At 46.5% G+C, this 15,063-nt stretch overlaps 1 protein-coding gene across 1 annotated transcript in view; it reads right to left on the bottom strand.

Annotated features, from left to right (window-relative positions):
• The window catches only part of rapgef1b (Rap guanine nucleotide exchange factor (GEF) 1b), a 39,393-nt gene that overhangs the window by 3,310 nt on the left and 21,020 nt on the right, over positions 1-15,063 (bottom strand). The window contains 11 exon segments of the mRNA XM_080509878.1: positions 202-365; positions 3,177-3,379; positions 4,557-5,096; positions 6,489-6,669; positions 6,793-6,907; positions 7,550-7,600; positions 8,275-8,433; positions 8,536-8,624; positions 10,271-10,427; positions 14,087-14,214; positions 14,216-14,266. Coding sequence (XP_080366004.1) covers positions 202-365; positions 3,177-3,379; positions 4,557-5,096; positions 6,489-6,669; positions 6,793-6,907; positions 7,550-7,600; positions 8,275-8,433; positions 8,536-8,624; positions 10,271-10,427; positions 14,087-14,214; positions 14,216-14,266 — 1,838 coding nt within the window.

Genomic DNA, 15,063 nt, shown 5'->3' on the forward strand with positions numbered 1-15,063 from the left:
CTGTTGTCAACCACACACACACACACACATACACACACACACACACACACACACACACACACACACACACACACACACACACACACACACACAGGTCAAGCCAACCCGGACCGGTCCAGGACCACACAGCACCCACGCCAGAGTGGAGAATGGGAGGGATGGAAAGGGAGGGGGGGGAGAGGAGGGGGGGGCGCCACTCACCGTGGGTGTGTGGTCAGAGAGGCCTGGCCAATCAGGTAGGAGTTAGAGACGGACATGCTGAGGCCCAGCCCAGAGCCCGCCTCCTCCATGGCCGCTACAGACGGCTGGAGGTGGCAGGAGAGAGAGGAGGAGGAGGAGGAAGAAGGGGAAGAAGAGTGAGAGGCCTGGGAGGGAAACGGAGACAAAGAGCGAGAAGATGGGAAGAAGAGAGAGAGAGAGAGAGAGAGAGAGAGAGAGAGAGAGAGAGAAGACGGAAGTCAAAGAAGGAAAACGGGGTGGTTAGAAAAGGAGGGGGGAAGAAAAAAGAAGAAGAGAAGAAAGTACAGTTGATTATAACGAGGAAGCGAGGCTGAATTAGAGCAGGTTTAATCAAAGTTGCGCAGAAGTGGGAGTCAGAAGTGGAGAAAGCCGAGGAGGGCGTCGGAGGGCGTCGCCTCGCCGGCTGCCATTATAAACAAACCGGGGAGGAAATGTTTTAAGAGCCAAGAGGTCCTCCTCGAAAGCGCCAATGTGTCACGTGAACGTGTGCAGGTCGCACACGTTCACGTCGAACTGTGACGGACCCATAAACCTTTTAACGTCCTTAGCTCTTGGGGGGGGGGGGGGGGGCTTTTACCGAAACCAGGCCAACTCTAAACAGAGCCAATACGATCCATTTCCTTATCCACGCAGCAGCTGAAATTACTTTTTTTTTTGGGGTAAAGCCGTGTAAAGTCGCCAAAGCGTGTAAAAGCCTGGAACACGGGTTTTATGGAGGAGGCAAACAGGCTTATTCCACTGGGCCACGAGCTCATCAAGTCCAAAACATGAGGGCCAGATTAGGCCTGGCGGCGGGAGCGGAGATGAGTTTCAACTGCACGCTCAGACAAAAGAGTGATAAAAATAATAACAGTGAAAGAAAAAAAAAAAAAGAGGCTCAAAATACACGGCAGAAAAGGGAGACAATGGACAGAGGGAGGACTGACTGCCACACAGCCACAAAGTCTATTCTCTTCACCCGGACTTGTGAAAAATGCACACAATCCCCCCCCCCCCCCCCCCCCCCCCCCCCCCCCCCGGAGAAGAGCGTCCTCTGCTTATTGTCCACAAATGTCTCATCGCTTGCGTCCCCCACAGTTCGTCACCCTGTGAGAACGTCGCGTCTGAACGTTTTGAAACACGGCGGTTGAGTCTGAATAGAAATGCTGTGGGAACGAGTCCTTGAACCTGGAAACGGGTCAAACGAAGTGAACATTTGTGCAGCTCCCTCGCCACAATATCGCCGTCTTCTTCTGGTTTTGGCGCCTGAAACAAGGCCCGCGGTTAACACGGGCTCAGGAGGTTTTCACATTTTGAAAGAGGAGATGTAGTTATTATGTCAGAGCTACTTTTTGCATTAGGTAATAAGACTGTTACAGGAATGGGGAATTAAATAAACCTTTTTTTTTTCTTCTTTTTTTTTAAAATGGCATCAATATATGCAGGATATATATAGAATATAAAACTACAAATCAGGTTTTTACCTATATCATAAAAAGTTGACAACTAGCTATAAATAATAGGACAACAGAGGCGGTTGACATCATAACAATGCATAAGTTCTACGTTTTGCAATAGTTCAGAAATCAAGAGTGAGTTTTTTTGTTGATACCAACCGAAGCAGCTCTCTGTTGTGACCCCAACACATGTCATAAATGAGAATACTTTTTGTAAACTACAAACCCCACCAGCCAGAGGTTTATGACCACTGAGGCGATTATGGGATGTGGGAGATATTCCCACACTGTGATGGCTGGACTTCGCCTCGTCCCGCTTGTCTGAGCTGTCCTCCTGCGTCAACATACTGAAATCTAATGACGAGCTTGGAAATAAGGAGTCCATCAATTACAGAATCTACATCGGACCGACCTATGGAAAAAAATGACTACAATCTCAACATAAAGCCAATTTTAATGACGCCTTCTGCTGCAAAATGCAGTGAAAATGTCCAACAAGATTCCTCTTTATAGCTGTTGCATTATGGGTGTTTTTACAAACGCGTGTGGCTTTACGGCGACGTTAGAAGCGGAGGAGGTAGCTGGCTTTCATGGCGACATGGCCGACATCTCAACTCGGGTGCCAGTTACTTGAAAAACGTTTTTTTTTTTTTTTTTAAATAACAAAAAAAACGTTTTCTCGGTGGGCCAGGTCGGAGGTTTCTTCCCACGGGTCGTATGTTTGACACCCCCTTGCTCCAAGTTAGTGATAAAGACTCGTTGTGTAGTGAATCCTCTCCTTCAAAGCGGAGAGAGAGAGCACATTGGAGAGGCGTCTAAAAATACGCCCGAAGAGAAGCGAACAAATGAGTTTGAACGGCGGTGGAAAAAAAATCACTGTGAAAAGCTGAAAAGTCATTTTTTAAAAAAAGGCTTCACGTCAACCTTGCAGCATTGCCTCCCTCTCTCTCTCTCTCTCTCTCGCCCCACTGACTCACCGTCAGACAGGCGTCTCAATTAACCCAGACGACGACCCAGATTAAGCGGCAGCGGACTGCATCTGATGCGCGGAGCCGATAGCGGCGAGTCTTATCTCCTGCTAATGACCAGACACCTCCGGGTTGGCACAAGCGTCTGCTGCGGTTACAGGAAAAGGAGAAACGATAGAGGGGTCGGGGGTGCGGAGAGGATGAATAGGTGGCGGGAGATAACACGATATCCTCCGCGGGGCGGCGGGGGGGATTGACAGACGATGAGGGTTACCACGAGAATGTACTTGGAGCCCGGGATGCGGGATCCAGTCAGTAAACGGCGTGAAGATAGCGGAGATGCTTGTGCTATTACGCAACACTTATTTTGTCTTGTGGTTCGACGTGAAAAATCCCCCCAATTTCATCAATGAAAGATTTCACGCATCAAACTTGACCTCATCAAAATGAACAGGAATTTAAAAAAAAAAAAAAAAAAAAACCCACGGGCGCAGGTTTTCCCCCCGAAACTCGTTAGGGCTTTCCAGCTTACCAGTTGTCTCTGTTTGGGCGGCAGCGCCGGCGGCTGCAGCGGCTCGTGGACGGAGTCCGTGCTGCTGAAGGAGTCGTTGAAGCCGTACACCTCCTGGAAACGCTTGTTGCGCTGCTCGTAGATGCTCTCGCTCTGCGGCATCTGGTAGAAAACCGAGGGCTGCGGCTCCGAGTAGTCTTCCACGAACTGCATGTACTGGAGGACTGGGGGGACGGGGGACGGGGGACGGGAGACGGAGTCAATTATCAATGTATTCAACTGCCTGAAGAGTTGCGTGGCTGAGCTCAACCGAGCCACAAATGGGACTCAACCCCCATGAGGTAAACTGCTCGTCTTCAGCAATTCCTTCAGAATTCCAAGAGGTCCAGTGATTCACTTTCTTGTAATCACCTTACAAATGATTATTCTCCCACTCTGACAATAACTGTACTTGTGGCCCGAGTCCCGGAAACCCAGATTCCTCTATTTCCCCAAATGAGCTTTTTTTTTTTGTTTTTCCCCAATGCGCCCTGTTGCTGTGATTGATTTCATGCATATGATAAGTCTTGTCATTCTGCACGTTCTTACATTAAAAAACCCCCACCGACAATCAGTTTTTAGCTTAATTACATTAGTCGGCGTCTCATTCAGGACTGATAAGCGCCATCATTCCTGCAAGCACAGTGTTTCAGGATCAATGACTGCTGCTTTATTACATTCTCCTATGATGAAGCATAAAAAAAAAGGAAATCAAAAGCAGCTTTCTGGTGCTTAATGATTTGAATTTTAAAAAGTCATCAAGCATCTTTTATAAAGTTTGAAAAAGTAGCTGAAAACCTTTTTTTTTAACCAGTGTCTTACTTTTCTACAGCTATTTATCATGTAAAAAGTAGGCAAGTTGTCTTAAACCAATAACCTGTATACAATTAAAAAAATGTAGCATCATTTCAAACCAGGCTCTCTCAGTAGAACGCCATTAAAAGATCTTGAATGCTTGCAGCTCGACACATTTGCAAACTTGGCGAGCAGGCAGGAAGGGCTGACTGCACTCGATGACATAATACAGTAGCGGAGCAGGAAGTGATGCGGCAGACGAGGGAGGAAATGACCAGACGTTGCCCTCGGTGCCTCCGCAGCCAGACCCCATTGTAGCACTTCCTGCTCTTCACTTCCTGCCTCTTGTCGCAGAAGAATATTTCCTTGACACCAACTCTGCCTCAACGAATCTCCCGTGATGAAACGCAGGAAACATCCTGTGCTCCTCGCCTAAATTAAAAGCCCCCCCCCCCCCCCCCCCCCCTCTATGTTTCGACTCCTTGTCCCTTTCGTGGCCTCCAGCTGCCTTCGTCATCTCATTTAAAGGCTGAAATACTACAATATTACACCCCCGCCATCACTTACTGTGTCTGCTTTTCTTCTCCGGCAGCGGCGGCGGGCTGCCGGGGACGTCCGCACTCTCGCTGGCGATGTACTGCGCGACGAACACGCCCCCGTTGGTCTGGGGCATGGGCGAGATGGGCGTGAAGAGCGGGAAGGGCGGGGTCGGGTGGAGCTCCTCTTCCGACAGGTTGTCGTACTGCGAGGGGTAGCGCTCGTACAGCACCCGGGACCCGGCGTCGGGGAAGGCCGGCGTCTGGGTGCTGCGCCGCTTCTTCAGCGGCAGCGCCGGCGGCGCGCTGACGCGGCACGACAAGGGGTTGGGCTGGTTGGGCTGCGGCGTCCAGTACTCCTGCTGCTGCTGCTGCTGCTGCTGCTGCGGCGGCGGCGGCGCGCTGAAGCGGGGGTGCGTGGGCTGCTGTCCGGGGACGGGGGACGAGGACTCGCTGTGGGACTCGGGCAGGGGGCTCAGGCAACCCCCCACCGGGATCGGGGGCAGGTGCTCCCCGACCGACAGGTCCTGGTGGAGGAAGTCGTAGTCGGGGTCGTAACTCTCGGTGTTGTCTGGGAAAAAAGGGAAAGAGAAGGCAAATCGCTGACGACACGCTCTTCAGTCGTAGCACAGATCTGAACAACCCAGACACAAAGTGAACAAAAAGAAATGTATTTTAACTTCAAACTTGCAAAGCAAAAACAAAACTTGATTGAGTTGAATATCGTGTTTAAATACAGCGGCGGGAAGCAACACAATATTGGAATATTGCGACTGTACGACCTCCACGTGACCACGAATGTCTGTACTCTCTCCGCATTCCATTCTCCAAACCGGCAGACTACTTGTCTTAAACTGTTTGAAGACGATTCAGGGCTGCAGTTCAAGGACGAAAGCAGCCGATGACAGTTATATGTAAAAGGAAACTGATGAATTTGGGAGGAATCAGGTCAAATCATTAATGTTTGAAGGCCAACAATTGAATGTTTACATTTCCAGTTAGAACTTTTCAGGAAGTGTAGTTTCATATTATTTTACATTTACTGGAGTATTTCTACACAGATTTATATCTGTATATATATTTAAATCAAGAATGCGAGTATAGTTTGCGACTAAATTGTATTTTGTCGTCCTGTAAATGTGCCCCTTTTCACGCCAGACACACCGTAGCTCAACAAACGTATTCCTCTGGAGAAATAACACGGCTAATCATGTCAAATGAACGGCTCATCAAGTCTTTTATTTGCAATTCATAACAAAGCTGATGACATTTTCCTGCTAAATAACCTGAAGTGAGTATTTTAGCGCTTAACTTTTAACGCCTAAATCAAGACGGATCGACGTTTAGGGCGGTTAAAATCGTCACACACACGCGCACACACGCACTCTTATTTTCTGCTATTGTTCTGTCAATTATCAAAATCAGGTTTGTTTTTTTCTTCTTTTCTTTTTTTTTGTTCTTTGTTTTGTGTCCTTTTGTTTGTGCTTTTGTTATCACTGTTGTGATTATTTTGTTTTTTGCTCTGTTGTTGCTCAGGCTGGTTTAATCTCATGGCAGTTGGAAAATATTTGGATCACTGTGATTACTGTATTATAATGAAAAAAAAAAAAAAAAAAAAATATATATATGTATATGTAGCACTAACAAGGGTGTTGTATATATCTCCCCACCCAGTCTATCTCTGTCTTTCCTATCCTCTCCATCTTTTCACCACAACCGGTCCGCAGAATTCCTCCACCTCTGAGTCTGGTTTCTGCAAAGGTTCCTCCCTGTTAGAGAGAGTTTTTCCTTTCCACAGTCGCAAACACACCTGCTTGCTCATGTGGATATGTTGGGCTTTTCTATTTTCTCTATAAAAGCACACTGGAATGAATAATGTATTTAAAAATGCCCTTTTTTTAAATAAATAATAATAATAATAAAATGGTCACTGCGTACCGCTCATCTCGTCAAGTTCTCTTACCGAGCGTCTCGCAGCTGGTGTTTCGGGAACACTGACCGCTGTCCTGCTCCATGGACGACAGCTGCTCGTCGGACTTGCTCAGCTTCCCCATGCTGCTGCAGGGGGAGAGGCGCGGGGAGTCGCCGCCGTAGGACTGGCTCCCCCCCGAGAAACGCCTGTGAGGGAACTCGTGCTCGTAGTCCTGCGCAAACACACGGACGCACGCAGACTCATTTTTGGTGTTGTTGAACGTGGTCCGACAATAATTATAAAAAAAAAAAACCTGAGGGTTTTTGCCGTCAGAGCAAAAAGCTCGATCGCTCACCTGTCTGTGGTCGCTGCACGGCAGGCTGGAGCCACGGCTCATTGGCGCCACCACCGCCACCGGAGTGGGCGAGGGCGCCGACTGGCGCTTCTTCGGGGGAAGAGCCGGCGGGGGGCTGTTGGCAAATGATTGGAAAACCCTCAATTAGTGAAACGACAAAAACGGCAAAACAAAGAGAAAAAAAGGCTAATTCTCTTTGTCCCGCAGGTTAAAAAGCCAATCGGGGGACAATCGGGCAAGCGCGGCGGAAAACACACCGTCTGACATGTATGCAACACACACACACACAAATAAAAAATCCATGTATGGCTACATGAACACACACATCGCCATTCCTCCTTTGAAGTTGCGAGATGAAAGTGAGGGTGTTTCATGTTAGCTTCTCCCAAGCTAAAGCATGAAGGCAACCTGCTCGTCAAACGTCTCTGTGATTTGACATCGGGGGGAAGGGGGGGGGGGCGAGCCAAAAGAAGCGACTGTGATATATGAAGGCCAGCGAATGAACACACTTCATAGGTCAGCCATACACTCTCATGCATCGGGCAGGCTTCTGATTGGATGAGGAGGCCTTCGGGGAAATATCCAGGACGACACACTTCAGGACAATGCAACCATGCAGTTTAAGTAAAAAAAAAAAACTCAAACCGAAACACTTTCATCCAATCCAGAAGCTTTATGAGACGAGGGAGGAGGGGGAGGCCGGGGGGGGGTATTGGGATGTTATTATGGAGACGAATGAGCCTGTGGGCCAACGTACTTCTCCTTCTGAGAGGGTCTCCTTGGGCCAGCGTCAGCACTCAACTGCGCTCTGTTCCCAGAGTCCAAAGGGGGAAAATCAAAGATGTGGGGTGGCGGGGGCATTTTGAGAGACACAGCAGAAAGAGTAAGGAGGGAAAAGGCAGAGCAACCAACAAACCAGTGTGGAAAAGAGTGCGAAAGCTATGCAAGCACCCGGAATATTCTGAACGACGGTTGTTTGATAAAAATGGAAGAGGACCTCTTTCTGTTTGGAGGCAAAAATCCGATAAAAAAAAAAAAAAAAGACGTTAATTTAATTTTCTAAAAACAAGACGAACATACGTAGAGTTAAACAGCTGTTGTGCACATTTTGTGCTACCGTTAACAAGACGTGCTTTGAATCCCAGGAAATAAGCCCCGTTAAATCATCAGACCAAAACTGCGTATTAAAAAAAACAAACTGCAAGGTCGATTAAAAATGTGAAAACTAAGTTCAGTATGAAAACGAAAGAAACCTGCGGAAAGTCCTGTTTTGCGTGACGAAGCTCGAGACTCAAAAAAGGAAAGAATTCAGATGAATAAATACAGAATTAGGACTTCTGCTTTTTTATATTTTAAGTGAAAGAAAAAGTAAACTGACGATCGCAGCGCAACCACACACACACGTTCATCTCGTTGAGCCGTCAGAAACCTTCTCTCCATCCAGAGGATCTCTGCCCATTGGGAGCGTGCCCCCGTCCTCACCTGAGCTCGGCCATCTTGGCTTCGGGAAGCGGGGGCTTGGGGGGGGCGACGTCCTCGTCCGCCACCTCGGGGGCGGGTTCCGCGGGAGCGGCCGGCGGGGGCGTCTTGTTCGAGACCTCCGGCTCCCGATCTATCGAGGGCACCTCCGAAGACGCTTTGCTGCGCGGAGAAACGGGTGGTGGTGGGGGGAGAGGGGGAGGAGGGGGGGGAGGTGAATGAGCTGCTTTGCACGCGTGAGTCGTCCGCTTGCTTTGTACTCACCTCTCCGTCGTGGCCGCAGGCGGCGCCGGCTTGTTCGGGGTGGTGGGTGACGGCTGCTCCTGTTTCTCTATGGTCAACTTCACCAGCTCCTGTTCAGACGAGAGGGGGAAACAAAGAAAAGAAAAAAAAATAGAAGCTTGCATCTGATTTTTCAATTTAAGAGATGCTGAGTTTCTCTCAGACGTGACATCACTGCGCCGTCGAGCGCACTCCCGGCCTGCCGTCCCCCCCCCCCCCCCCCCCCCCCAGGTATGAGATAATGCTCGACAAATTCAAATACAATCTAGCGACATTATACGTTTTTATCTGGAACGTTTCCTGCTTTTCTGTGCCCCGTGTGTGGGAACTTCCTGTCCCGCTCGGTCTCTTCGCGGCTTCCGTCAACATGTGAAGCACTGAGCTACTTTTAGTTGGGGTGGGGGGGTTCGTGCACGTTCACTCCAGCAGAAGTCGCATCTTTCAGCGGGGTGGAGAAAGTCGCCTCAACGCCATCAGCGTAAGCTAAGCGCATTTATTGTTAGCCGTCTTCACTGGCGAGCTGGAATCAGTCGCATCGCTTCACGAAATTATTCTCTCTTCGTTTTAACGTCTGCTTCAGACCAAACACAAGACAGACTGGGGAAATGACGAGTTACTTTTGCTAATCGATGCCGCAAAATTTTACAGCATTTTAATCCATGTTCAGATTTTATTCTAAAACACAATAGATAGTTTAATCATTAATGACGTGTTATTGCACCCACTCACAACCTGCGCCGGGCGTCTGCAGCTCTTCAGCCTCTCTGGCGTGTTTCCATAAGTGAAACTGAAGGAAACAATTGTTTTGATTCCTTTCTTTATTTTGAAAGGTGGAATGTGAAGTATTTTGTCACCGAAATCGAATCACGATCAATCAATAACTGTTGAGTTTATGACCTCCAGCACTCAGTGAGTGGAAAACGTCTCAGAGGAGAACGTGGAGTTTAATTCAACGCGAAAAGACTGACAACATTTTTCATGGTTTTTTCTCTCTTTTCCCGGCTTTTAAGGCTGCAGGTTATGTTCATTTAAAGTCATAACTACTGCTTTGTTTGTTGTTTGCTTTCAGTCCTCCAGACAAATGTAGACAACAGTATATTAACGTGGGAATATATTTCAAATGAGGGCTAAACTTGCCAGTGTATCTGTGTTTTTTGGTATATTGAGTTTTCTGGCTCCTTATGAGAGGTTTTTTGTTTTTTTTCTTCTTCTGTTGTAAAAGCTGAAAAGCAGTTAAAAAAAAAAAGTCTGGCTGTTTTAAATTTTCCTCTTTAATGTCAATTATGCAACATGTACTGCAGTTATGATGCACATAAGTTCAAAAACTGCTACAGACGATTTTAAGTGTTGTTTACGCTGTTTTCAAGTGAAAACCGAAAAAACTTTTGCTGCATTTTAAAAACAACCAACAGCGCCAAGCTCCTGGCAAGATATACACCGTTTTAAGTATTTGTGCTGTTTTCGGGGGATTGTTTTCAAAAGGTTGCTCCGTTAAAAAAAAGCTCAACTTTCCTGAGAGGAAAACTCAAAAACAACGGGTGTTTCACTTCATGTAAAATGGGGCTTTAGGGCAGAAACTGGTCGTCGCCGTCCTAATCAGGGTAGAAAACGTTACGCCGCAGCCTCTCTGATTAAAGATTGCAACTGTGGTCACACGCAGCAGAATGACGGCCCCAACGCCACATTCCCCCCCCCCCCCGACGGTCGGAGGGCGTACCTTCACCCCGTCCAGCACTGCTTTGATGACGGTGGTGACGGACGCCACGTTCTCCTTGTCCTCCAAGTCGATGCCGTCCAGCATCACCTGGTCTGCCCAGCGGATGAGGTTGGCCAGACTCTGGTACACGCGGCTGTGGCACGAGGACAACGCCGAACTGTTGGGAGGAGGAGGAGGAGGAGGTGGGCAGGGATGGAGAAAAGAACGAGGGAGGGAAATTTAAGAAGGGGCAGAAAGAAAATGAGAGTGGTGTGTGGAGTCGTGGGGGGGGGGGGGGGGAAAGATGGAGAGGTGAGAGACGAAACCAGAAGAGGAGGAGGACGATTGCAGATAACAGTGGGGTGTGAAGACAAAAGGGAACCGGGCAAAGCAAATATTAAGACAGGAAGTGTGAAATATCACAGACATATGTACACACGACCCGTTTCCCTTCCGTGCATTTCATCCGTGGAACTCTATTTCTCGGATTGGCATTCCTTGACGGACTGCATGAGATGTCTGACTTACAAGCCTCGGAGCCGGGATAAAGCTGGATAGTGCCGCTGCTGACGGAGGAATGTAAAACCACACGGGGGGGGGGGGGGGGGGGGTGTAAGCGGAGTGCTTTTCTTTTTCTTTTTTCTTTTTTCCCCTCCTGCAGCCAGACCTAACACTAAGGTGTGGCAAAGGCCTGTACCAACATGCTGCAGCTGATTCACAGTGCTGGAATATCCCTCCACCCTCCAGCGGGAGACGACTGAAGCCGGGAGGCCTGGCGAAGGCGTTTGATGGACGGGTGGGCCCTTTTGGGCTGTCGGCTCCAGTGGACATGGGTAGAAATTAGTGGCCAGATTGCACAAAGCGGCCAGTCTTTTGATTGCTCAAGTCGCTTCAACCTGCAGCGACTGATCTGCTAATTGTCCGGCAAATAAATCCAAACGCTTAACCGCAGCGCGTTGGTGTCACACCCACTGGTGACCCAGTTGACTGGGCGAATAGTATTATATATTATAATATTTGACATGGAAATCACATATTAATAATGTCAAAGTAAAGGTATCCCAAATAATAGCTGTGTTGCATAGAGTCAAAGATTCTCTAAACAAGAGTGCTTTGTTTTCGTTGTATAACTCATTGATTGTTCCATATCTGACCTATTGTACTGAAGTGTGGGGAAATGCCTGTAAAGCAATTTTTCTTCTACAGAAAAGAGCGATTAGAGTCGCTAGTGGAAGTGGTTACAGAGACCACACTAATCCTTTATTTAGACAACTAAAAACACTGACATTTAAAGATTTAGTGGAGTAGAACCTTCTAAAAACCATGTTTAAAGCTCATCTGGAAATTTTACCGAACAAATTGCAAAACAGATTGGCCAAGAACAGATTGGCCAAGAGAAAGAGTAGATAGGAACTGAAAGGAACTGAGGTTTTTACAAAACCCAGGTTTCAATCGGCCGTAATGGAAAAAAGCATCTCAATGGAAGGAGTCAGTCTGTGGAACATCTTGATTGTAAAATTAAAACTTCTAAATCCATTGACGTGTTTAAGAAACTTGTTAAATGATCAATGTTACAGAAATACGACACTGCGGAGGAGCAGATCAACCTTATTTATTTATTTTGTGTTTGATGTTTATGAAAAAGCGGCTGCATGTGAATGAACTGGAACTGTAAATGATTTTGTGTTGATAAGTTCAGACATAAGTTTTACTTCTTTCTGCTCTTTTTCATTTATATGAAATGCTGTTGTTGCGTTGTTTAAATGAAGGAAATAAATAATAAAATGAATAGTGATTCAAATCATCGCAGCAAAAACAACCAGAGAAGTTTCTTCCGCTAATGAGGCGAAGAGTTTTACCTGTAAGAAGCAACGGCAATATTGACGCAATGAATTTTGTTACGCAATAGTACGGTACATAGCCTATTGCGCCCCCCCCCCCCAAAAAAAAAAAACAAGTAAGAAGACCAAAACGTATGTTTCATGAGGAATGGGAGGTGGAATTTTTTTTTCACAATGTCATTTTTGAAGTGCGTTTGTCTCGTTTGCCAGTCGACTGTCGCAATACCAAAGAAGGGTCGTCAAAGTAAACTCGGGTAATTACAAAAAATGTTCACAGTTAATTATGTCGTGTTGCACAACATTGGCTCGTACGGTTTTGCAAGGTACATCATTGTACATTGTACATATAAAGAATCCTCAATATATTTGAAAATAAATATATGTTTTGCATTTTTGTAGTGGGTAGATCACTTTGACTTGGTCATTTTATAAGTAGCTTGCAGGCTGAAAAAGTGTGGGCGCCCCTGCTCTACAGGTTACTGGATAACGAGGTAAATAATTAAGTAGAGGCCGAAAATAGGCCCGATTTCTAAAGGTTAAAGCAAAATGCTCCGATTGTCATCGACTGGGGTTTGACACGGCGACGCTGCAGCAACAATCCATCAACTGCTTCTAAACTCGGCGCCGCAAGATACAAAATCTGTCACCTCCGACCTCCATAGTTTCACCTCTTACTGATGGATGAGGAGGGGATACACACACACACACACACACACACACACACACACACACACACACACACACACACACACACACACACACACACACACACACACACACACACACACACACACACACACCACACACACACACACACACACACACACACACACACACAAAGACAGAGAGGAGTTTTAACATGTTCCAGTAATCTGAACACAGCTTTGGTTACTCCGACAAAAAAACCAAAAAAAAAACCCAGTTCATTTATACAACAGAGGAAGTAAAACAAGCTGACACATGACATCAGGTGACACGTCTCCGAGAGTGAATTTATCTCGGTGCCTGAAAGCCAACAGGACTGATAATGTGACTCGCCAACAAACGGGCCAACGCACCAATGGAATTTCTAACACTTCCTGTATCCAGTCCAGGAAGGTGGCGTCATTCGTCCCACCGTGTTTTCGGTGCGAGTGCTGGTCCTGACATGTAACTACCAACACTAGTCAGTGAAGAGGAATTTGCACTTTGTTGCCCTGTTTTCCGGTACCTGATTGTTTTGCCGTTTTATTCCCTTCTATTTTTTTTTTTTTTTACATTTATTTAAATTCTACTTCATACAATTGAACACAAATATTTCTACTTTCTTCTCCTTATGTTGCTCAAACTAGAGCAAACCTCGTTTTGACCTCTTTGAAGTTCTTTCAAGTTTTTTTTAAATGGAAAGATTAACGGTTTATTATGAAGCTCAGTCAGATTCTTACCAGCTTTTTCTTGATAAAGTGATTCAGTTTCTGACTCAAAAACTGTGATACAAGTTGAATCATGCGTCTTTGCAAATGATTCAGCCGGTGCGTCCATACTGACAAACAACGTCTTACAATAACAACACTTATAAAGTGAGTGAGGTCATGTGTATACATGTGTAGGCACACAAAATGCTTTACAAAAGGCAACAAGAGAGCAAAGAATTACATTTTTGTACTTGTGTACATTTGAAAACCACCTCTTTATTACCGTCAACTAAGTTCAATCAGCACTTTTAACAGTCCTTGTATTTATTTCTAAGCAAAGGAACTTCCACTTAAGTAAAGGATGTGAGCACCAGCTCCGCTATTAACAGCCTCGGGGCACATGAGCGAGAATCGATTGGCAAATAGTACTTTGTGAACGTTCACATCAGCAGCGGCAACCAACAAACCAGGTTTATCGTAATGACGCGTAATGAAGATTATTTTTCTGAAGGCTCGGCAAAGTCCGATAATAAATCGACGAGACTTTTCAACCAAATTAAACTCGTCCTTTGTCGAGCGTTTGATAAGAGCCGGTGACTGACCTGTGCTGTATCCGTGCCTCCACGTGGACCAGGGGCAGGATGGCTTCCAGCACCTTGCTGGCGGAGCCCGGGAGCATCTCCAGCACCTTCTTCTCCACAACCATCTTGTCCACGATTGTCTTGAAGTATCCGCAGCGCGCTGACCACCTCCTTCTCGTGCTCCTCCAGCCGACTCACCTTCTGCAAAACACACCACCGCGTTACAAACGATCCCGTCGTTTCAATTCAAAATCAGTCCAGTTATTTGCTTTCGTTTATTTCCCTCATTCCATTGATCCATCAAACTGTATTCCTTACTCTTAACCCCGCAGCTCTAATATAAAGGCAATGGCATTGAGAATGTAATATTACAGGACTCCTGGATTACTGGGTGACTCCCAAGATACAGTATACCGTAAATCCTGGGTGGACAATTAATTTTCGTATAGTTGCAGTAAAAAGAAAATACTGTGCAGGGCCAAGCCAGAGATTTAAACACAGTTCTGCTGATTCTGAATCAATCTAACACAAAAGCAGTATGTTACATGGTTTTGACAAGCTCGTGTTCACATTTAGAAACAGTCCAAAGCTTGAAATGAAATTCAAATCAATAAAAACTGAAGTTTGTGACGGCCAAACTAAACAAATGGCCTTATATTTTAGTCTAAGAAAGGCTATTGTTAGTCCCGCATACGTAGTGAGGATTTCCTTTCCCCAGGAGATCCTCTGACCTCCAGGCTGAAGGGCAGCAATGCAACTATATAGACGTCTATGTCAGGTTAAACACACTGCATTCTACATTTCCCCCCCTAACCTATAAGCTGACTGACCGCCTTGTGGGTTGATGATTGTCAGTTCTGCAAGCTGACAGTGACAATCGGCAAAGATGCAACAACAAACGGAAGCACCGACCTCGCCAGGGCCAGTCAGCAACAGCCAAGACACACAAGTGTCCCACAAGTCAAATAAATCGACTTTCATTTAGCTCTTCGATGTAT

The sequence above is a fragment of the Blennius ocellaris genome (genome assembly GCF_963422515.1).
Source record: "Blennius ocellaris genome assembly, chromosome: 15".
Taxonomy (NCBI): Eukaryota; Metazoa; Chordata; class Actinopteri; order Blenniiformes; family Blenniidae; genus Blennius; species Blennius ocellaris.